The sequence below is a fragment of the Tetrao urogallus genome (genome assembly GCF_951394365.1).
Source record: "Tetrao urogallus genome assembly, chromosome: 1".
NCBI lineage: Eukaryota > Metazoa > Chordata > Aves > Galliformes > Phasianidae > Tetrao > Tetrao urogallus.
This window is the reverse complement of record NC_136813.1, coordinates 123,864,925-123,889,816: the sequence shown is the minus strand read 5'-3', so window position 1 is coordinate 123,889,816 and position 24,892 is coordinate 123,864,925. Positions and strand designations below refer to the sequence as shown.

Genomic DNA, 24,892 nt, shown 5'->3' with positions numbered 1-24,892 from the left:
AGTCAAAATGACAGTCCTGGAGTGGCGACATGAGAATTCCCCTGCAAAGAATAAGTTCAAGGTGCAGACCTCTGTGGATAAAGTGGTGCCTTTTGGGATAGGAAAGGAGTGATCCTTCAGAATTTACTAGAATCTAGACAAACCATCAGCCATTATCACTGACTACACTAAAGGCTTGAACTTCCTGAGAAGTAGAAAATCTTTCTTTTGCAATATGATAACACCAGGCCTGATATAATTTTGAAGATCTTGGAGCATGTTGCCAATCTTACCTGGATTCTCCTTTCACATCCACTGTATAGTCTGGATTTGGCACCTGCTGATTTCCATCTGTTCAGGCTGATGAAAAATGGAATGCATTGCATGGACAATGTTTTCCTAGCAACAGTGCCATCACAGCAGCTTTGAAGCAATGGATCATCTCTGCTGGTGGAGATTTTTTACAAGTGCAGCATGCAGAGTTCTTATTCATGGCTGGTGAAAATGCATAGTAAATGATGGTGATTATGTAAAAACAAGTGCTTTGTAGATGAAAATTTGCTCTAACAAATAGAGTTGTTGTTCTCTTTATATCAGTTGTAGTTTCCATGGAAATAAATAGAAGATATTACTTTTGGAGCAACCTACACATCAATTTTTATTTCCTCATTTTCTTCTCTGAACTGGTTTAGGGTTGGGGAGGAAGATTAGTGGAGGACTGTGGAAGGCGAGGGCCATGTGGAAGCTGTCAAATAGTCTGTGTTTGGTTCGCTTAACAACAGTTTATAAAAGTTTCTTTGGTGGAAATTTTTGACATACATAATATGCGTAATAACGTTGTGTTAGAGCATAAGAAATTGAAATAGACCTGACAAAAATATTGAACATCTGGCCAGATTGTATTCATCAGAGGATGAATTAAATTAATTGTGTGCAGAAATAAACCAACAAACAGGCAGTGATTGCCAGTGTTCTTTGTTTTTTAAAAATCCACTGTTAGTAGCACGCTCACTGTTTATATCATTTTAAGCAACTCTTTGCTTATTCAACTGATAATTCTGTAATGCTTAGTGAATATAATTAACAAGGTGTCTTCTGATTCTAGGGTTACTTTTTTAGAGCTGATAATGGCAAAAATGAGTGAGAAGAACTCAGTTACCAGTGAAGAAATGCATGTGTTCATGAGACATGCTGATTTCCTTGCAGGCTGTTTCCAAGAGAAATGTGAAGCTGTGCTCAAGCTGACTTCTGCAGCAGATGCAGAAGATGAGGTATGACTAATTAAAACAAACATGTTACAGTATTAGAATGTGAAGTGGTGAATTACTACTTGACTGCATTCCCGAGCTTCCTTTGTATGGGGAAAGCAGTAATAAGTTCACAGTTAGGGCTGTCTGTTTTTGTACAATAATTGATGGTTATTTCAATTAATATTTAATATGCCAGTAAGTTCCCCAGCACTGATTTTTTGGAAGTGCATTTGGCTGCTTGTTGGGCAGATATTCCCTGACTGTTCAGGACCTGGAACGTAAGTTCTCTTCATGGAATGCACATGTAATCAGCTCAGTGCAAGGTTGCTGTCTGAAATGTATTGTGACCCACCATGGAATAGAGGGCTTTAATTGCTGACTCTTCCCTGTTTCTATGTGATCTGGGGCTCTTTGGTGGACCTTCATTCTTCTCAAAAGGTGGCACTCCTGGGGTTAGCTTGGGTCCTCAGTTTGAAGCTACGGAGTTTACTGGATTCTTAGTGGCAAATAGCTCCTGTCTCCTGAGCCCTCAGACACTTGCCTCAACTCCAGTCCGGCTGGAAGAAATTTATTATTGCTTCAGACTTAATGAAGTGTTTCTGTTGAGGACGGCCACAATAAATTCCCTTTGCAAGCTAAATAGGAAAGATTTTATGGGTCACAAGTGGCTTGTGGGCTGCACTTTGGGAGCCTCAGATACAGAGCTGAGTTCTGGATGGTCTTATTTTATTTCTTTCTTATGAAGTATCCAAGAGTTGCTGGCAACTTGCCACACCATTTTGTACACTAAGAAGATTTAGACCATCTAAGGGTAGAGGTCTTTTCAAATTATTTGGTGTCCAGTTTTTCCTTTGACTTTCAACAAGCTTCTCAAAGACCTAACCAATGCGTTTGGGAGTGTAGAACAATTAACACCATATCTTGCAGTGAGCTTTTTTGTGTTGTGCTATAGATGACTGTATTCTAAGCAGGTAGGGACAGTAGTATCAGTCTCAATTCTTGATGTCTTTCATAGATTTTTAGTTTTTCAGCTCAAATGAAGATGTGTTGTTCTTTTAAGACAACGAGACAGAATACTCAAAGCCTGAGAAAAGAAATACACCGAATTAGTTGAATATTAATGATTAATTATACTTAGTTTCAGAACTGTAATTAACAGATTTTCTTAATAATTAAAAGCTATATTTAAGAAGAAGTCACAACTAGCTTCTGCCTTGACAGAGGGCCACTGTAGTACACTGTGTGTACTACACAAAATACTTGGAAGTATTTTATGGGTAAGCAAAATTAAGCTGTAATAGTTTATTTTGTAGAAATACTTCTGAACAGCTGTCATAATTGTAATGTAAGTGGAACATAGTGATTTTTATATGTTTCTACATGATGTGTTGCACTTCCTTACTTACTGTGTTTTTCTAGTTTAAATTTTACTAGTATTTTACATGTATTTTGAGAAGTGCTATGAATGTACACCTAAAATCACGTTAGGAGAGGTGATAGCTGGGTGCATAAGAAAAAAAATCACTGGAATGCTTTCCTTATTTTCAAAGAAGGGTTTTTCACTTCTTGTGCTTCCCCTGAAACACTAGTGACTGCACCGTCTAAGCTGCATTTCCAGACTTAATTGACTACTTCTGGAAAAGGTATCAGCTTGACATAAGAGGAAATACGCTGAGACAGTTCCATCTTTTTTTATTCTTCATTTTTTCCTTTTTATTCCTGTATGGTTCCGTTCCAAGTATTCAGTGGTTTCAGTTCTTGGAAAAAAACATTTGTTTGCACCTAGCAGAAAGAGGCCTCTGTCCAGCTTGAATCTTTTGGGGCAGCAGTATTGAGAATAGTAATATTCTCAATATATAATGTCCAGCTGACACTGACTTTTTATCCTTTTCACAAGTATGGTATATGAGAGGCTCATTTAAGGATCACAAAGTAAGTCATAAAGAGCTTAATATAGTGAGATAAATGGCAATAGCTTGTTTTTTTAAAGTGTTTGTAGATTGACTGTATGCATTTATTCATGATACATGCTTGCCATAGGTAAAAAAAAAACAACAAAAAAAAAAACAAAAACAGATAAATTCATTAAACTGTTTCTTGTCAGAAATTATGAAAAACTGTACCAATTTCTCTTTGCTTAGGTAAATATTTTAGGTTTTGCCTAAGAATGGTATTTAACCGGAGGGAGAAAAAGGAGCAATTGTGTACAATGCCTGTCATTTAAAATGCTATATTCAGCATCTGTGATATTAAACTGAACTCTGCCTGGACTTCCATTTGGCCCTGAGGCTAAGTGCCTTTGTCAGGCAGTGCCTGCACTAGGAAGCTGACGTGGCCTCCACAGCTAGGAGGCCGCATTTGAAAACTGCCTTCTGGGAATAGTCATTGACCTGACCCAGAATGCTGGCTCAGGGGTCAGGTCCACTGCTTAATTTATTATATGTAGATGCTGCTTTTTTTCCATAAGGAACATTAGGTCTTGTACCTTCTGTCTCAAATCAATGAGAAGTTAATTCCGTGCTTCTGCAGTGTTCAAACCAATGTTTAAAATAGCTTTTCATTACAAGCTTGACTTCAACAGTAATTTGTTTTCACTAGTTTTTAACTATACTTGTAAGATAAAACACTTTCCTAGATTTCTCTCTATAAAGAACATCTTTTCTGGGTCTCTCTGAAAATATGTTCAAAAAACTTTTCAGTAATTTCACTGCTTACTTCTCAGGTTATATCCAAATTGTGATGGCTGTCAGTTTTCAAAACATTTTGCAGTCTGAATAGCTTATTGTCTCTGAATTGCAAAGGAAATATCCTACCTTATTGCCTTTCTTTTGTGCAGCCATAGAGAAACCTGAAGAGGTTTGAAACACAGGTTTGAAAAAATATGTATGTGGATATGTGCAAAAATGTATGTGCATTCAAGCTTCATAAGTAGATAAAAATTTGTGACTTTATTTATGCTTTCTAAGCAATCTGTTCCTCTTTCCAAATCCAAGTGGAACAGTGGTGGACCTGAGACAAATCATGAGATAAGAGGAAGGAAGAGAAAGTAGTGCAGAGAAGTATGGAGAGAGCAGTGAACAAAGGTGTTTTCTTTTTTTCTATTCTATTTCTTTTATTTTATTTTCCTTTATTTATTTGTTTGTTTGTTTGTTTGTTTAAAGGAGAGGGTAATGGGGTTGTGGTAATGAAAAGTGAAAAAGCATAAGACTGAGAAATAAGTAAGGTGTGGCTTTTCCCATTATTATCTACTACAGAGCTTTATCACGTAAATGGGCAGAAAGTGAGGTACACATAGGCAGCAAGGGCTGCTCTATCTTCCTAGAGTGATTTATGGCTGCCATTGACACTTGTTTGCTTTGCAGATGTTAAGCAGGTAACTCAGTCTTGTCGCAAAGTGTAACTCTGTGCCCAGAGAAGTTGCTGATTTTACCTCTTTGGAGGTACTGAGAGGCTGCAAGGATGTTGTCCTGGGTACCTTACACAGGGTGTCCTTTCTGGAGCAGGGGTTGGAGCAGGTGGACCCAGAGGACCGTGCCAACTTAAACCAATCTGTGATTCTATGATAAATTTTTGTCGCACGAAGGTCAGTGTTAAGTGTACAAGCTGAAGAGGATGTTGGTTAAGCTACAGTCTTGTTACAGTGCAATATGAGTTGAAAAATGGAAATACCTTATTGTTTTCTTTGAAATACAGTTGAGATAGGCTAGTTTTATTCTAGTACAATGACCAATTTATTCAAAGACTGTTTCTGTGCTACAGAAAGCACTTTATTGAATTAATTCAGGTCAAGTTGTGTTGTACACTTATGTTAAGAAGAAATTTTAGCATCTGGCCTCTAAACCCATTTCTGTTGTCAAAGGTTGTTGGAAGAAATAAAAAATGTTATATTTGTAGTCTTTAACATTAAACACCATTGCTGATTATTTATATTATGCTATATGGCTTATATTGATTCAAAAATATAATGATATTTGTTTGTAAAGGTATTCTTTTCCTGGATGTGAAGAAAACAAGACAGAAATAGTTAATGTGGTCTGTGTATGGGTCTTTTTAAGGCTACTTTCAGTTTACATACCACACCTTGTGTGGCATCGTCTTGCAGTCACAATATGGTTGTTGAGTAATATGTGTGCTCAAAATTTTACTATTCACTCCTATAGAAGTGGATTGTCGTTCTAAACATGTGTCAATATAGCCTGTGAGAAAATATAGTTCTCTAGTTGAATAAATAATGCACAAATAAGATTGTGTCTCATACCTAACCAAAATGCTGCATCTGTGATCTGAATCCTATTTACCCAAGAATAATGTAAATTCTCGCAGCCAAAGTTCATTTGACCACAGAACTTTACAGAATTCCTGCGGATAACAAATTGGTGTCTTGCAGGCGGTGTTTGTGTCTTTAAAGTGGGATGGTCCTACTGAATAAAGTCAAAGAAAACATTTATACAGAAATAATTTTCTCAGCTAGTAATTTTCTTCTTTTCTGCTTGTGGAAGCTACTGTGTTTTTGTTAAAAACATCCGTTATGCCTCTGTTTTGTTTTCCCCATGATTTTTCAAGGCACGTATAACACTGTTAGACTGTAGGAAATAAATTATTTCAATGTGATACATTGTTGTATAAGGATCCCTTTCTTTACTCAAATTCTTAGTGGCTATCAAGAAGAGGAAAGGAGAAGGCAAAAAGAAACTGAGGTTCCAAGAGTTTTTGTCCTATAGAAGTTGAACTTCTATATTCTTGTGATATTGTTCATAAAACATTTTCAGAAATGTAGCTTTCATTTATAGGAAGCCCTGGTTACAATTCGGCTTCTTGACATTCTTTGTGAAATGACATCAAACAATGGACAACTAGAGTATCTGCAGACCTTGCCTGATTTGCTTCGAACAGCCATAGGTAAGTGAAAGCCAAAGAGTTTATTAACTGTTGGCTTGCTCCAAATCACGTTGCTCTGTGAATGAAAACATGTTTTTCACAACTGGTAGCAATTTTCATTTTGACCTTCTAAAAAAAAATAAATAAGAGATTGAATTAATGTACATTTTCAAATATTTGATGTGTTCCTGGAATTTTTTTGCTGCTCAGCTTGCTCTGTTGGCTCCTATTACCCAACAGAGCCTTTATTCAGCTCTCAGCACTGCACTATTTATACAGTAAAAGTTGTGCAAAAAGAAGTGCTTCCACTGTTCTTCCATGAACTGAATGTGTGAAGAAGTACCTCAAAAAGTGGAAAAGATAATTCTCCAAGCCTGTTTCCTTCTTTTTCCCGAATTCATGAAACTAAATACAGTTCAAGTTTTAGCCAAATTCTGTGAGAAAGAAGAAACAAGAAACAACAAACTGAGAGTTGCTCACAAATGAAATGATGCCAAGATGGTCCATAGAGACCCTGTATACTCAGAGAGGAAGGAGAATGATATAACTGACATGACCTTCCTAAATTATACCACTGTCTCAGATTGACATGTAGTACCATTTTCTGAATAACTTGTGAAAATTTGATGGATGTTAAAGAGAAATATGTAATACTGAAGGAAAAAGAAATGTAACACTAAAATGCAAAATGTAATACTAAAAATGAATGAAACACATGTTAATTATGAATTTTTTGAGGTATTCTAGAGCTCAGGATAAATTAAAAAAAACAACCTCTGTATTTGATTACAGGGGCATCTAGCAACTACCATAGCATAAATTAGTATTTCCCAGTTTGCACAACTATGACAGTCAGTGTTTTATAATGATAGGTCAGAGTGGAAGATGTTCAGAATATCTTTTCTCGTACTACAGAGTTAGGAACAGATTGAAGAAGAGAGAAAAAAAGTAATTCCACAATTAATACATATTTATGTAAGAATTGTTAACTAAAATAAGTTTTTCTAGAAATTTTCTGTTTTAAACCAAAAATCAGATCGTAATTACAATGCCAGAAGTATCAGTAGCCTACAAATTGTGACTCTGAGAGCAGAGATAGTCAGAACTAGCCTTCGGACTTCATATATGAACTATGTAAGTGTGAAAAAAAGATTCAGAAGTACCTTCTGGCCTTGAGAACAGTCTTGTGTGGTTTACACTAGCACAAATTGAGAAATAAAAATTTATGAAACTTTTGAGCTTATTTTGATATAACCCTAAAAATACACAATTTCATTGACTTTCTTGAACCTAACAACTAGAAATGGTAGTAAAGCTCTGTGCAAAGTAATGCTAATTATTTGTGTGGAAAATAATTCAAGTGCTTTTCTTTTCTGTAGATACCCTGAGACTAACTCATCTTGCTGGAAAACAGACTGTAAATATTTTCACCACCACACATGCTATGACATGGCAAGAGGAAATTTCACATCCAGCTGTGGGTTTTAAAGCTCATCTCATTCGTTTGATTGGGAATTTGTGTTACAAAAATAAGGAAAACCAAGACAAGGTAATTGTATTCTTATTTCTCACAAAACTCTCACATATGAGCAGATGTGTACCGTTATCGGTATTCCACATCATAACATCATGCAGTGCACTGGGAGTTAAGGAGTTAATGCTCCAGTTCCAGGTACCTGCTCCAGAAGAGAAGAACCACATGCCCCAGAGGACTGTTTGCTGTTCTCTTACCATATCTGCTCAGAGGGAAAAGATGTAAAGACCCTTCATAGGTCATTTGCCCTTCCCTTTTTGATCTCCGCAGTGTGTGAGCTCCCTAGATCACAGAATCACAGAATTGTAGGGGTTGGAAGGGACCTCCAGAGATCATCGAGTCCAACCCCCCTGCCAAAGCAGGTTCCCTACACCAGGTCGCACAGGTAGGCATCCAGGCAGGTCTTGAATATCTCCAGAGAAGGAGACTCCACCACCTCCCTGGGCAGCCTGTTCCAGTGCTCCGTCACCTCACTGTAAAGAAGTTCTTGCGCATGTTTGTGCGGAACTTCCTATGCTGCAGTTTCCAGCCGTTTCCCCTTGTCCTGTCTCCACTCACCACTGAAAACAGTCTGGCCTCGCCATTCTGCCCCCCACAGATCATCTCACCTCAGCAGTAGAGTAAGGGCTTCAGCTTTTGGACATTCTCTCTCAATTGTTTTATGAGCTTCAATTCTAATTATATTGTATTAAATTGTATTATAGTGTGTTACCTTACATTCCAGTATCTTATTTAGAAAATTAGTTTGTTTCTCCTCAGGTTGTTGCCGCTGTTTTGATTTTAGACCCATCTCTCTACCCTTTTTCCTTTCCTGGGGGTGGATCCATGGGTCCCCCTGCCCTGCTAGTCACAGAACTGTGCTGAACCAGCCTGTAAACCGTTGACACTTTTGATAAATCGTTGACAGTTACTGATAAAAATATTTTGTTGATCTATAGTTAGGAATTAAAATAGGTCTTGCAAAGTTTGAGGTTATTTTTGAGTGTTTTTGAGCTAATACAACAGATGTGTTAACTTCTGTACAGAAATGTAGTACGTCTGTCTACATTTTCACAGAATCATAGAACTATAAGGGTTAGAAGGGATCTCTGGGCACCATCTAGTCCAATTAGCCTGGCCAATACAGGCATTCTATAGCAGATTACACGTAAAAGCATCCAGGTCGGTTTTGAATATCTCCAAAGAAGGAGACATCTTCCAGTGTTCTGTCACCCTTACAGTAAAGAAGTTTTTCCTTATGTTCAGATGGAACTTCCTATGTTCGCTTCTGCCAACTGCTCCTTGCTCTGTCACTGGGCGCTGTTGAAAAGAGCCTGGCCCCATGCACTTCACTCCCACACTTCAGATATTTATAAGCGTTGGTAAGATTCCCCGTCAGTCTTCTGTTCTCCAGGCTGAACTATCCCAGGTCTCTCAGTCTTTCCATGTAAGGGAGATGTTTCAAGCCCCTGTTCATCTTTGTGGCCCTCTGCTGGACTCTCTCTAGAAGATCCCTGTCCTTCTTGAGCTAAAAAGCCCAGAACTGGATACCGTGCTCCAGATGCAGCTTCTCCAAGGCAGAGTAGAGGAAGAGGAGAACCTCCCTGGACCTTCTGGCCACACTCTTTTTGATGTGCCCCAGGATACCATTAATCTTCTTGGCCACAAGAACACACTTCTGGCTCGTGGTCAGCCTCTTGTCCACTGGGACACCTAGGTCCTTCTCTGCAGAACTCCTTTCCAGAAGGAGTTAGTCCCTAACCTGCATGGAGTTATTTCTCCCAAGGTGTAGGACTCTACACTTAGCCTCAGGAGGCCCATTTCTGCATATCCATGCCTCGCTGAATTTGCCTCAGTCCTATAAACTGCTTACCAGTGCCCAATTTCTTTACTATTTTCACGATTGCACTTCATTTAAAATGCCTGAAAATAGATCTCATTGTGAAGGAAAATTGAATTATTGTACAAACTTTAATTTTTTAATTAGTATCACTGCTTTTTTTTTTTTTTTTTGCTTTTTTTTTTTTCCCCCCCTTCTTTGAATTTTTTCATGAAACTTCAAAAATATAGGTCTGCTTCTATCACATTACTTTGAACCTTTTATATTTGAAATTCCTGTGCGGAAAATAAAGGATTTTTTTTTTTTTTTCCACAGTGAGGAAAACAGCAAAATGTTTTCAACTATGAAAATCTTCCCTCCAACTCTTGTTAGACTCTAGTTTCAGCAGGAATTGTAGCTGCAGAAAAATGCTGTCATATGGTTTGTTTGAATACTGAAAAGATCAAGTAGGTAATTGTGTACAAGGAAATACGGGGACATTTTTCTTTATTCCTATAGGTTTTATTAACTCAAATAAAAGTTCTTAATGAAACAGTTTTCAGACTAAAGAATGAAAAGCATGGAAGAAAGACTGTATCAAATTTGTAGGAAAGAATATAACAGTATTTTACCTTCCCTCTTACAGTACTCAAATGAGACTGATTTCAGCAAGTACTAACAGTACAGCAGTTAATAGTGTTTACTCTGCAGGAAGTTGCATACGATGAGATACTCTTGGTTTAATTCTGTGTTGCTAAGGAGCTATTAAACAAGTGAATACTGAAAAATCAGTTAGCTTCTATTTACTAAATATTTTCTTTGTGATTTCTTCATTTTACAAAGATGTTAGTTTCTTTTTTACATAAAGCCATTAAATCTGATTTGAAGAAACTGTAGCACTTGAAATTAGATATTTATAATTGGCAGCAGGGTGTGATCATAGTGTATGTCCTTTTTCCTTTATTTTTTTCTCCAGGTGCATAGAAAGTTCAAAAATCTGACAAATGCTATACTGCTTCACAAGTGCTAATAATGTGTGCACAGAGCATATGGATGGGAGATATGGTAATGATGACCCCTCTCCCTGTTTGTATTAATGTATTGAATGAAAGATTTTAATATTTCTGAAAAAAATTAATAATTCTATTATTGGCTTTTGTACAGCTCCATCTCTGACTTTTTACAATGTAATAGGTGTTTATGCGAATGGAATATGTTTTTGTGGAATACCTGGAATATTCCAGGTGCAATATGTGGAATATTTTGTGGGATTATGTTGAAGGATATGAGATGGAACTTCTCTAGGCAACCTGTTCCCACACCTGACCAGTAAAGAATTTCCTACTCATATCTAACTTAAATCTCTTCTTTTAGTATAAACTGTTCCCCCTTGTCTTGTCACTATTAGACCATGTAAAAAGTTGATCTCCTTCCTGTTAGAAGCTCCCTGTATGCACTGAAAATCTGCAATAAGATCTCCCTAGAGCTATCTCTTCTCCAGGCTGAACATGCCCAGCTCCTTCAGCCTGTGTTCATAGGCAAGACACTCCAATCCTCTGATCATCTTCATGGCTCTCCTTTGAACCCACTCCAACAGTTCCACATCTTTATTGTTCAAGCCTGGGGCTCCAGCACACAGTACTTCACAGTACCTAATGAAGGCAGTCTGTACTTCTGTCTGGGATTATGCTGACTGAAGTGCAGCACCTTGTACTAGATCTTGTTGATTCTCACTAGGTTCACATGAGGCAAACTTTTCAAGTTAGTGTAGGTCCTTCTGGATGGCATCCCTTCCTTCTGTTTTATCAACTGCAGCAGTGAACCTGTTGTCTGCAGACCTGCTGAGGATGCACTCAATGCCACTATCTAGGTCATTGATGAAGATGTTGAAGAGCACTGGTCCCAAGACAGACTCCTGGGGGACACCACTTGTGACTGGCCTCCATTTAAATATAAAGCTGTTGACCACAACCCTCTGGCTGTAACCATCCAACTGCTGGACTGACTTTGGCTTACTTTGGGAATTGTGTTCTCTTCAGTCAGTTCCACATGTTGCATGATATGAGAGGGTTATGCATGCCATATCAAAACCTCTTAAACAGCACTGTTTGTATCGTGACTCATTAATAAGCCAAGGCTTTCATACTTACTTTTTCTAATATTTCTATGTAACTTTCAGTCACAGTAGGCCTCATTTCCCAGTAATAGTGATAAATGATGTGTCTTAACATATGATAGAGCAGTGCTACCACGAGGAGCACTAGTAACAGAGGTAAAGGAACAGAGAAAGCCAGTAGTGGAAGGATAATACTTCTGCAAAAGGCTACTTCTCTATCTCTAGTTATGACATCCCCCTTCTGTAAGAGCAAAAGTTGTAGGGGCTTTACATACTAGTTTGTTGGCAGTAGTGAAAAGTCTTGTAATTAAAAAAATATATCTTAGTGCTTTATTACTTCATTTTGTTTAAAAGCATTCTTTGTTTTTAGAAAGCATTCTTTGCCTCCTACTTTGTTAGTTTAGGAATGCATTCGTTCCAACTTAACTTCCTCATAGTTTTGTTTACACTATTATGATCAGTTCTGAAGATATAAGGGAGCGGACAGATGTTTAAGCTGTTAACTGAGGTGCATTTATTAAAATAGGCCTTGCCAGGCTTACTGCTGAATTACATGTTTTGATATGCTGAATGGATTGGTATTTATAAGAAGAATGTTTGATAAAATGATCGTTTTGGACTTCAAAAAGTTGTGTACGTGCTGGCAGCAGTATGTTCTGGCTTCTGTAGTGTGTCTTGTATAAACAAGAATTGTTATTACATGTTTTTTACTGAATTCTGTTATACTTAAGAATAAGTAACTAGTAATAGTAACTGATAACTTTATGATTGTTACCTTTCCTATCAATCACTCCTGGATTTCATACACTTTTGCATGAAGAGAAGAGAGCAAATAGAACTGCTGTTCTGAAAATACCAGTTGTTGAGTTAGTTGCATGTGAACTCGCCAGAATCCTACATTAGTTGTGCAGTTCTACAGTGCTTATCCTCACTATAGGAGGAGAAGGTGCTGAGAGTTATTGCTGTACATGGAAGGTGGTCCTGTAGCTTGTATTTCATGCTTCCTTCACAAATACACATTTTATTAACTCTACTGAAAGAAAGAGGGTGGATTCTCAGGCTGAGCAAGGAGTGGAATTTGGCTGTTGGCTGATGAATGCAATTAATCTATACTACAGCTATAGTTGTATATATAGTTGTATATATATAGTTGTAGAAATGAAACAAATACAAGACAAGTCATTGCATTTAATTTGCACCCATGTTTCCCTGTCCATTTACAGGAGAATCTGCTGGAAGGTCAGATGACTGATTTTCTACCTTATTTTGACAATGTCACAACCTTGTTAGTTTTCCCTAAAACTAAAATACTTAGATTAATTTAATTCTGTGTCATCAGTACTCAAATAATCCACAGAACAATATAGACCTTGTTCTGTATTGTTTCAGTTGACTTTTCTACAAAGAGAGGAATTCTGTTGACCTTAATCATATTACCTTACTGGAGTTAGTAAATAGGGAAATGAAAGGAAGAGAAGATTTGACAGAGTTTGGTTACAGTCTTTATTTATGATTCATTTTGGTTCACTACTACATTTGAGATCAAACAAGGAAATCTGTATTGTCTGGAGATTCTATCCTATGAATACCATCTTTGAAAGATGCAGAATTGTTTGAAATAAACTATACATGAGACATCAGCTGTGTGTATTGCACGGAGGGAGCAATCAGCTACTGGAACATCAGCATGCTGAGATCACTATATAATGCTGCCTTTTGAGAGGGATCTTGAAGGAAAAATCATAACATTTCTGAATTCAGAGTTAAGGCTAATTTAATGAGAACAAAATTTGGGTTTGGTGTTGTGATATTAATGTGCTGCCTTTGCTGCCTTCAGCTGATTGTCATTATTGATAGTTTATTGCTGCTTGTTACTTTGTGTAAAGTTGTGCAAAGTGTGTAAAGTTGATATTCTACGCCAGTCTGATGCCCATTCAGCACAGGACAAAGGTCTCTTAATGATGAATTTGCACAAGTATGCTGTTGAGATGTCTTTTCTAATTAAGAAAAGCTGATCTCAGAAGTAAAGAAAGGAATCCATATCCTTATGCCAAGAAGTTTTTGCATAATGGCGATGCTGATGAACCTAACTCTGGGTATTAATCTCAGAAAGTGTTTTACAGAAATGTTGTATTGTTTGTGTAGGGGGAAAAAAGAAATAAGTATGAAGTTGCCTGTGGTACGTGTGACTATCATCTTCTTAGCTAAACGAGTTCACTCTGAGACGGACAGTTCGTCAGAGAAATTTTTTGACATGCCTTTTCTTTATTTGAGTTGATAGAGGTGCTTGTACTGATGTAATTGCAGTACAGAGCTCAGTGAAATTTTTTCTGTGAGAAAAGGGAAAAGAAGAACAGCTTAAAAAGTCTAAACAAAAATAGCATATAAAAGGATGCTGTTTGATGTAACTTGTATTTTTTTATACACATTCAATCTAAGTTGTTTTATCTAAGACTTACTCTTCCTAAATTGAAGACTCTTCTGCTTGCAGAATGAACAAGATTTGTTGTTTTGGAATTCAGTTTTCCTTTCTCTACTTCACTGGGAGAGAAACAAAAGACAACTTAGCCACTTGTTAAATAAAATATTTCTCACCTAAGTTTGTCAGAAGGATTGTGTGTGCTTCTCTTTTCTAACTGTTCAGTCTAACTTAACTATTTTAAGTAATTATATTCCTCCTTACATGGCATGAGAGGATCTGGAGTAACTTGCAATGAAAGCCAATCCACTTTTATTTATGTATGGCTGTTGGGAGAGGGAGTAGAAAATTAGGGCTGCTGCAACATAGATTTCTAAAGGAAGGAAGCAATATGGTAATCATTTTTTTCCTAATGTTAAATGTAATATGCCTAAAATGTACAAGTTTCTTAGTTTAGACTTGAGCAAAAAGGAAGATCCTTTTGGATCTGATCACTGAAGGGGTGAAATCTTGCATGCTTAACTGTAAAAATAAGCACAGTTTCACTACATAAGATGTTTGGATGGGACTATTTTGGTATTGTAGGTATCGATATGTTTTAATGCTTTACTAGATAAGAGCAAGAACGTTCAGAGTGTTGAACCTTTTAATTGCTCTTTTGTCTAGCTCAGGTACTATAAAAGTCATCAGCAAAGCTTAAGAAGGATTCTCTCACAGAAGTGCTTTAAAAGTATAAGTTTTGCTGTGGAAATGAGATCACAACCCAGGTAATGTTGAGCTGCCACCTTTAGAAAAGTGCCTGGGAGAGTGTCTTTCAAAGTATCCATTGCAATATAGAGGATAACTTTCTAGTACTGGTCCTGTATGGATTTTATGTTAGTACTCTGCTCTTGTTCCAACCATTAAGGGCCTAGTGAAGTACCACATCCACTAAAAATTTTAAATGTCTTTGTTTATAGAATGGCCTCATGTAATACTTACCTGGAATGTGCACTGTGTGGCAGTTGTCTCTGGAAAACTAAAATGAACTAGCATTACACCACCTGTGTAATGAGTGGGTTACAGGAAGCCCTTGTATATATCACAGGTGGTTCTTAAAAGTGCTTCATTGTGACACAAATGAATGTTTTCTTGGCATTTGCAGGTATAATCTCTCTTTGAGAAGATCTGTCAGCATCTTTTTGTCAAATGCCCTGCCTTTTTATGAAGACGTGTGTTACAGAATATGTTTATAAATGTGTTTTTGTGCATCTGCATAAGATGTGTACAAAAGGACTCCTGTGGCAGCATGTCATCAATTTGGTAGAACTGTAATGTCTTCAGCCTAGCATTGCTATCTTAGAAAAGCAGCTTTCCCTGCTTGACTTCAATCAGTATACCTTCTGTTGCCAGGCCAGAAAATTGTTTGCTGAAAATCCTGTTGAAGCATGTGAGGCCAAATCACAGCACCATAATTTTAAAAAGAAACCTGGATGTGTTTTGTGTGCTGATGGAGGATCTGATTCAATGCTTTTTCTCTTCTCACCTTCTGACCCACTATTACTGTCAACCTACTCCTGCAGGCTTTTCTATAAAAGTGTCAAACTATTCCTTTGAAAATCAACTTCAAAGAAAACATTTTTATTAATGCAGACGTACAGAAGTTTTCTTTGCTTGTAAGAAAAATGAATAGTGATTTTTAGATCTTAAAAATATTTTTTTCTTATTTGTGTTGGTGCTTTAAAAAAAAAAATCCGGTATTGAGATGGACTCTTCATTCATGAGAGCTTTTTTTATGGACTTTGTTAGGAAGAGTTTCTGTGTGTATGTAGTTTCCATTTCAGGAAGTTTTAATGATTATGTGTATGTTTTGTGTATATACATTTAATGTGCATTAATGTCCCTTGAAAGAAGATCTTCTTTCTAGATTTCAGATAGAATCTGCGGTCTTGATTTCATAGACACAAACCTGTAATCAAATTAATGATCTGTTGCACGAGAAGAAAGGAAATAAGAAAATAATTGAAATTATAGAGAATACTGAAATCATTTTAAACATTTGGTTTTATGGCTGTGGCTATGTATATATATTCTCTTACATAATAATGTTTTAATGTAAATTTACTATTTGAAAGATGCATTTATTACAGACTTGTTAAAATAATTCCTTTGCAAATTTATGTGTAGAAAATTAGAATTCTGTTCAACATGGTTGAACTCATCCAGAAGCTGGGAATTTTACTTTCATGCTATCTGCACTTGTTATTACTAGACTGTAAGATATTTATAGACAGAAATACTAAAAAAAAAATTAAAAAATAAAAGCCTTTGATAGATGCAATTTAGAGATAAATTAAGAAACTAATATGCAGTCTACTTATGTTCAGCTTCATGTATCATCTCGTTCAAAAGCCTGAGGCATTAGCTAGCTTTCAGCATGAAATTTAGTGCTAGAGCATGCATACTTGAGTTATTGTATATCATACATACTAAATATATGATTTTTATAGACACATAAATCACAATGTCAGGGTTCTTGTATTTTTTCAATGTAAAGTTGATTTTAATCTCAACAAAGTGGATAAATTTGTCTTAATAAGAGTCTGATCCTTTGCAAAGGTTATGCATGCTGATTAATTAAAGGAAGATGCATTTTCTCAGAATTTCAGGTAAATTTAGAGAATAATTGCTGACAATCCTGCCTTGTGGAAGGCAGAGCAAAGAGATACAGTCAACATCATGTGAGGACTGGGCTGGTCCTAGTTGGCTACAGTAAATAAAAAATGTTGAGGGCAAGTAGCAGAATGCTGCATGGCTCTCGTTCACATGGTTTATCTCAGTTTGAGGCATCTTCACTTTCATCTTCCCACACCAAAATCAAATCACAGAATTACTTTTCCTATGCATCTTCTTGAGAGGAGCCCAAGACCAATGCTGTATACCCAATCAGTCCTAAATGATGTCAAGGAATGCTAGTTGTCTTGAGTCAACAGCTGCCAGGAGACATCTTAACATTACAATGACTGAAAGGGCAACCACAAGCCAGTGCTGAAGCTGCTGTCCTCTAATATAATTAGAAGCCCTGCTGAAATGAGCTGTAGAAGCCAAGTTTGTTGCAGCCTTCAGACTGTACTAGTATATTGTTACTTAGGATGAGCTTTGCGAGTCTTTCCCTTGCTTCCACTCTGTCTTGCATCTCCTGTAAAGATTCTTGAACTTACTTTGTTCACAGTAAGTGAAAGTAGAGCTTGGGTCCCCTTGGCCTAAGCAATCAAAAATAAAGACATGCTCTTCAAGAAGTTATTTCTTAGTAAACATTTGGTAATTCCTTGCTTGTTCAATTGTAATTCTCTTGAATTACAAGGCACAGTTTTGAAGCTGCTGTACTTTGCTCCTGTATTATTAATGGTGGCATTTTGTAGTTTCTAACCTTTTCAGTAGCTTGTTTTTCTTTAAAATGATTCTCAGAACACAGAATAGTCTCAATCTACAGGAGGTTCATTAAGTATTACATTTATCTGTTTGTAAGAGGGTGCTTTGAGAGTTAACTATTTGGAGTTTGCAGTGGCTATTTAGTATGCAGTGGAACCGGGTTGTAAAGCAGGTGGACTGTGTGATTTGATAACGGATTTCCTCAACTGTTGCAGGGTGTATTGGGACGTGTAAGGATTTTACTCTGCTTTGCTATATTACTTACAGAAGTGTTTCAGGTAACAGAACTACTGGAAGGAGCCAAGTGCTATTATACAGAGTGCAATTTAGTTTCTGAATCCTTTTGTGGTTGGCCATTCGTAATTTGGGACTTTCCAAAACTACAAGGGAAACGTTATAAAAACATACTGCAGCCAGTATCACACAGTGTAGTGACCGTCAATGGAAAAACTTGCAGTTTAAGATATTGTTACTTTAGCAAAAGCGGTTGCACGTATCACAAACAATGAACAGTTACTAAAGGATCAACATTCAGACTTGTTTTTCAGTTAAAAAATTTATAATTTTCATTATGGGAAAAGTCCTGGAGTCGAGGATCTGTTTGTAAAAAAGCTGCAAAGAAAAGACCTCAAACCAACGCATAACTCTCTTGCTCAAAAATATGAGGAACAATAAATGCCTGAATAGTAAGCACAAACAGGGGTTTATCCCATTTATTTAGTCAAGCTGGTAAAGAATAACACTCCATTTCTGTTTTACAAAACAGAGGTTAATGTTTTTCTCTTTAAATGATGGAAAAGTCTTGCTTGTCATCTTCGTGTACATTGATATTTTCTGTTTCTCATTGGCTGCTAGCCACTCCATAATTGGTTGGTAAATCAAGACACTTTTATGAGTATTTCCCTTCTTTTTATTAAAATAGCAATCTTACATAATACACAACTGATGGAAAATAAATGCTAAAAATTAAATTTACAAAATATTTGTTCAAAGTTACTTTTTTTTCACAGCACGCCATACCATGGGAAGAATGTACACATCGTGTTAGTGATTGTTAACTTGACTAAAGCCTCTCAGTGTGTTTGAACTCTTTTTGTGTAGTATTTCTTTAGTGCCTCAGCTTCCCTTGCATTAAAACCGTGAAATCTCTTAAATGTTTCAGTGCAAATTTTCTGTTTTCTTTTAATGTTTGATTTCAGTGTGTGAGAAATCATTTAGATTCTGTGGAATATTCTGCTTCCAGGAGACTGTTTTCTTCAGCAATGTTTTTGAACACAAGGGTTTTTTATCCATAAAACGTATGACTGTAGTTGTCCCAGTAAAAATGTTGCTGAAATAGTTCATGGCATTCTTTCAGTGAAGAAAAATAAATTGTCTGCTTCATAAACAGTGGGACACTGCACTAAAGAGGTCACTCCATTTATAGTTACTTAGTTTATGATAATATAATACTTCTTATTTTTGACTTGCTTACAAGCAGTTTGTTTTACTTTTCAGTAGGTACTTTCTACAAAAGCATAGTAGCAGAAAAAGGCATTAAAAATAGGTATGTGAACTCCCAACACTTACCAGTCTGCTATTGTTACGTGTGAAGCAAATATGATGCATTTCAGTTGCCTCTTTTCTAGGTCATTTGGGGGAAGAAACCAATAGCTGCTTGTGAAAGAGGATTGAAGGGAGAGCAGCATGTTGGATCATCCTTAAACAATAACCTAGTTCTCATCATGCAGTTAATCAAATATTTCAGTCTTTTCCTGAATACTCCAGTGAAAGTTGTTGGGATTTGTGTACTAAGCACTGAATAAAAATAATAATTATTATTATTATTTAACAGTATTTGATTATAAAATTACTTGCAGGAAGAAATGAAAGGCCCTTAGAGGAAAGTGCTAAGGCTAGAGTTGATATTTTGTAATGGTTTATAAGATTAAAAGAAAAAAAAAAAAAGGAAGCCCATACTTATTTTTGAAAAATGGAAGAAAATATACTTGCCTTGCTTTGTTTGAAATCACGCACCACCTGTTCTGTTTTGGATGAAGAATATGCTGTGACTTGAAGATATCATAAGACAAAAAGTTGATCATAGGGAAGAAGATACAAAAGATTCTTAAATTTTCCTTCATCCCAAGTTCCAAGTAACCAAGTTGGTAACTATCTTCAATATGCTGTTACTGCCTTGCAGTGAGTGTGAGGCTACATCTTCAAGTCCTTAAACAAAGCAATTATTGTAATTGCAAGACGTTTCTTTTTTCTTTCTGAAAGACCATAATTCAGCTGTTTATATGTTTATTGGAAAACGTAACATTACATATAAAATGAAGAATAGGATTAGCACTGTTCACTTAGAAGTATTCTGTCCTGCACTGTTAAAAAAAAAATGGAGTTGTGTGGCAGTCTGCAGACTTCTAAAGACTTCCCTGACTGGTCTCATTTAAAACACAAACACCAAACACCATTAAACTGTCTTCTGGCTTTAATAGTCAGTTCAGTTCTGCAGTCTGCTACTTACAGTTCCCTAGAGTTCTAAAAAGATATTTCATAGTCCTTTCCTGAAACACTTGCTTCATTTTACTATGCTAAAAAAAAAAAAGTATCATAAAAGATAGCTTCATACTTAATGTGTAATAGAGTGCGCATCCTTTACACACACAGTAGAAAATTAATGGTTTGTTCTTTGACCCATCACTAAAATCTCGGAAGCCCTGCATACAAGGGAACATGGAAACAGAGAATAGTGAATGCCATTAATAATGTCTGTGTGCTGTTTCCAATTTTCAAGCCTACTAGCTTTCTGCTTTTTACTTTAACCCTCCTTGGCTGCAAGGTTTGAGATGATATAAATATACTCAATAACTTATTCTTTACAGTTCCTTAAAACATTTTATTGCTACTAAAGTCACTTCAGAATTGCAATAGGATACTCTGGGGTGTGTCATTATGGGAAACTGCCACCACTTGGGTGGTTGTGCTACTTTACTTTTTGTCATAAGTCAGTGCTCTCCAAGCAGTGCAATTGAGGATGACATGCTCTTGTATTTAGCTGCGGAAATTTACCATGAAATGCATCAATCACAAGCACAGATTGTTATGTCTTGAAGTAATCCTACAGCATTTCTCACATTATTTTTGTTATTTGAGTATTGTGTTGGTATCTTTGCCACAGATTAATTTGTATGCATGGCACTGAATTTTTTCAAACCTTTGATTCAATCTGAAGTAAAAGGAGAGTGCTAAGTAAAGCTGAACACAACAGTACTCATCGTTGGAGTATACCATATCAGATTCATATTTATTTTCCTTGCTGAATTCATAGGTTTCTGAGGAAGTTTTATGGGCATGCCTGAATGACTTGGAACTTCCCATTGCAGTAAGAATTTTAGTAGCTGAACTGAATCATCTGACTTTCCCAACTTTTATCTCCATATTTTTTCATAACTCCGGAGTAGCTGGGAATCTTCACTTATTGCTCTTATTTGGAACAAAATTCAATTTTGAAATTTCAGTGGTCTCTTATAAAAAGTGTCCTCAGCCCAGTTCAAATCACATAGTTGATTTTTTGCATTTAATTTCCTTTAACTTTATAATTTTTATTCCAGTGCTAAAGAAGAGTATGAGAACCACTTTTATGACAGTGTTTTGAGAGCCAACAAATGAAGACCATTTGATGACTGTCTTTAGTGGACTGAGAATAAGATAGCAAGTGACTAAAAATAGAAAACATACACTATATTGTTGATGCAAATTTGTACAAATTCAACTGTCCAAATAAATCACAGGATGGGGAGGTTGGTGGCCCTGTATATTGCAGGGGGATTGGAGATTCATGATCCTTGAGGTCCCTTCCAACCCTGGCCATTCTGTGATTCTGTGATGTTTAACATTATTATGTGTGGATTTTTTTTTTACTCCTAGTACAGGGATAGGCAAAGACCATTCTAGAAAATACTTGGTATTTCAAGTGAAATCCATCTGTGTTGGACCTTAATTTATCCATATTAAGTAGCAGATCTAGCCCTTAAAAAAGCTAGGAGACTGCTCCTTGTGGCAGCATCTATTTGTTCATGAAAAGTGGTTTCTGTTTCAGGAACCGTAAGGGAATGATGAAAGCTGAATTGTTTAAAAATAAATGAACCAATTGTGTTACTGTCTTGCGGGAACCTATTCTGAATTCTCAAGTGTTTATATTATCATCTCAATGGCTGGAAACTACTGTGTTTTGCTTTGGAAAGACTAGTGGAAAAAATTATTCAGCAACTGAGATGGCTTGTTATCCTATTCTAGTGGCTGGACACTTCAGCTACTGCTCGTTTTCGCTCAGTCTTGATGAAGTGCAAAGTACCTTCTTGCTGTCTTCCCTTCTGCCTCAGTAAGGTCAAAATCCATCTTCTCAACCAGTTCTCTTCAGAGAGTTTTAGAATATCATAAAGAAATTCCACTTTTATATTCTAATTAATTTTTTTCTTCCCAGAGAGATGCAAGGGTCATCTCTCTGGGGGGAGCTGAAAACAACCTCATGTCTATCCAAGAAATAATACTGAAGTGGGAGAATATACTAGAAGTTAATGCAGCAGGAGCAGTAAGTATCATTGCCACAATTTCTGAATTTCAGATTTAAGAACAGTTGGCCAATTTTGTCATACAAGCTTACTTAAGTATATATCTACAGGAAGGTAAGGGGAAGAGTATTCTGGGGTCACTACCTTCGCTGAAATGGACTTAAAGGTATTTCTTAGCTATCAAAGTAATTCACACCAGTACAAGTTGCTCTCAGACCAGCCAGGCAAGTCTGCTGGAGAAAGGAGCCTCTGTCCACAAATATTTCAGTAGATCTGCAGGATGTGGTGAACTCCAATAATAGACTTGATTGCCACAAGCCACAGCTGCCTCTATTCTAAGCCAAAGTGCCTGTAGTCTGCAGTAGACCTAGGAATTCACTAGTACTAGGATTAGAGGATTAGTGTTCTTTTCTCCTTTGAGTTAGAACATCCCATTATCTCCTATCACTTCCACTGTTTAGAAAAATAAAAACAATAAAAAAAAACCCTAATAAATAAGGTAAAATTTTATTTTCTGCACTATCATAAGTGTGAAGAAACCTGGTAAGTAGGTTTATTTCTTTTCCTATTAAGCTGCTCTGTTGCTCAAATCTGAATGCTGGATTCTGTCCAGATTTTCAATTCCTATTAGTTATTACCTATGTTCTTGAGCAGGTCTTAGGAGAAAACCTGCACCTGTTTGTCAGCCTGTCTGGTTGCAGGACCTCGAGTATATATTTCTCATTACATAGTCATTATGTAGTTTTCATGAGGTACATTCAGAAGGAATAAGTTTTTAAACATATCTTTAATGTTGACTGAAGATTGCTTGCAAATCTTCAGTGTTCATTTCATGGGGTTGCTTTTCTTTGGCGTGTCCTAATCCAGTATGATTTTCTGACTGGAGAAGTCCTGCATACTTGCCGAAAGAAGGGCCTCAATGGATCACCCCAATTTGCATTTCCAGAGCAGGACTGGTTAGAGTATTCATGGTTAAGATTTGGCAGCTCATTTGTGAAAACCTGCAGTATTGGACACTGCTTCAGCATTCTTTGAGTCTCATATTCCAGCATATTGCAGTGTTTGACTCATCATTGCCGCTATAGATATTTTCTGTGTTTGTAATATGAATGTTCTCTACTTTAGGCCCACTATTTCTTGTCCTAGTAGATGTAGACAGTAGACTAGACTTTTTTCTTGAAGCTCTTTAAAGGTCATTGTGTTCCCTAGCAAAATTTTGCATTGGATCAACGATGTTGCTATTGCGCTCATGCTTTTTGTCACGTATCATGGTTTTAGATCTCACTTTTCTTTCCAGCCAGCACAGATATTTTTCAATATATCGGTTTATTAAGAATTCTTATCTGTTACTCTAGAGAGTACTTGGTTATCTTATTTTAGATAGTTGAGAAATTTTATTAATCACGGATAATTTATATATGGATTTATTATATGCATTTAAAAGAATACATTTAAATGAGCAGTCTGGCATCTGAAAAAGAAATTTATTTAAGCTATCTGTGTCATGAGAGGTCATTGAATATTCGGAATTATTCTAGCAGTAGACAAGAATCCATAATTTTTTTTTTTCTAGAACCATTTCTGTTAATTACATGCTGTCATAAATTTTCTGACAACTCTTTCTAGTGTTATTATCAGTAAAGGTTCATATTACAGTAAAAAGAACTTGACCTTGAACAAACAGGAGTTGGTAGAGTGACATGGAAGTTTCTTAGCCTCCCACAGTCATTAACACTGGAAGGGATTTCAGGATCTGTAGTCCAACCTCCTGCTCAAAGTTGAGTTCTCCAAGCCCTGCAGGCTTCAGAAGGAGTGGCTGGAAAGCTGCCTGATGGAAAGGGACTTTGGTGTACTGATTGACAGTCAGCTGAATATGAGCCAGCAGTGTGCCTAGGTGACCAAGAAGTCCAGTGGCATCCTGGCTTGTATCAGGAATAGCCTGCTGAGCAGGACTAAGGAAGTAGTCCTGCCCCTGTTCTCAGCACTGAGGCCTCACCTCGAGTACTGTGTTCAATTTTGGGCACCGCAGTACAGAAAGGACATTGAGGTTCTGGAGCAGGTCCAAAGAAGGGCAGCAAGGCTGGTGAAGGGCTTGGAGAATATGCCCTACAATGAGTGACTGAAGGAACTGGGGCTGTTCAGTCTGGGGAAGAGGAAGCTGAGGGGAGACATTATTACTCTCTTCCAATGTCTGCGCTTACAGTGAGAGCGGGGTTGGTCTCTTCTCACTGGTGACAGGTGACAGGATGAGGGGAAATGGCCTCAAGTTGCGCAAGGGTAAGTTTAGGTTGGATATCAGGAAAAACTTCTTTACAGAAAGTGTTCTTAAGCACAGGAATAGGCTCCCCAGGGAGATGGTTGAGTCACCATCCCTCGATGTATTTAAAAACCATTTGGATGTGGTGCTCAGGGACATGATGTAGTGGAGGGTTGTTAGAGTTGGGATAGTAAGGTTAGGTTGCAGTTGGACTTGATGATCTTTGAGGTCTTTTCCAACCTGACCAATTCTGTGATTCTGTGATTCAGACCAGGTTGCTCAGGTCTTTATCCAGACAAGTCTTGAAGACTCCCAAGATGGGAAAGTCCACTGTGCCTTTTGGCAAACTGCTCCATATCTTCATAATAAAGATCTTCTTTATATACAGTTAGAAATTTTTGTTTCATTCTTGTGACTGTTTTTCTTTGTTTAATCCACTATGAACATGAATCAGGAGAGTTGGTCAATAATGCCCTTGTGGACATGGGCAGCTTGCTGTCAGTATTTTTAAGCCTGCTACTCTCCAGGCTGAAAAAGCCGTTCTTTCAAATACTCTTCACGTGATGTAGCTTCAGCCCCTTAAGCTGCTTATTGTTTAATCAGTACCTAGAAGAATAATTGCTTTCCTCAGTCTTCTGGCCGTGCTCCTTTTGATATAGTTTGTAGTGCTGTTAGGCTTCGTCTCTGCCAGAGC

At 37.0% G+C, this 24,892-nt stretch overlaps 1 protein-coding gene across 1 annotated transcript in view; it reads left to right on the top strand.

Annotated features, from left to right (window-relative positions):
- Positions 1-24,892, top strand: part of ATXN10 (ataxin 10) — a gene marked incomplete at both ends in the record, with an annotated part of 96,922 nt that overhangs the window by 50,713 nt on the left and 21,317 nt on the right. The window contains 3 exons of the mRNA XM_079550660.1: positions 1,085-1,250; positions 6,020-6,128; positions 7,487-7,656. Coding sequence (XP_079406786.1) covers positions 1,085-1,250; positions 6,020-6,128; positions 7,487-7,656 — 445 coding nt within the window. The remainder of the gene's footprint in view (positions 1-1,084; positions 1,251-6,019; positions 6,129-7,486; positions 7,657-24,892) is intronic.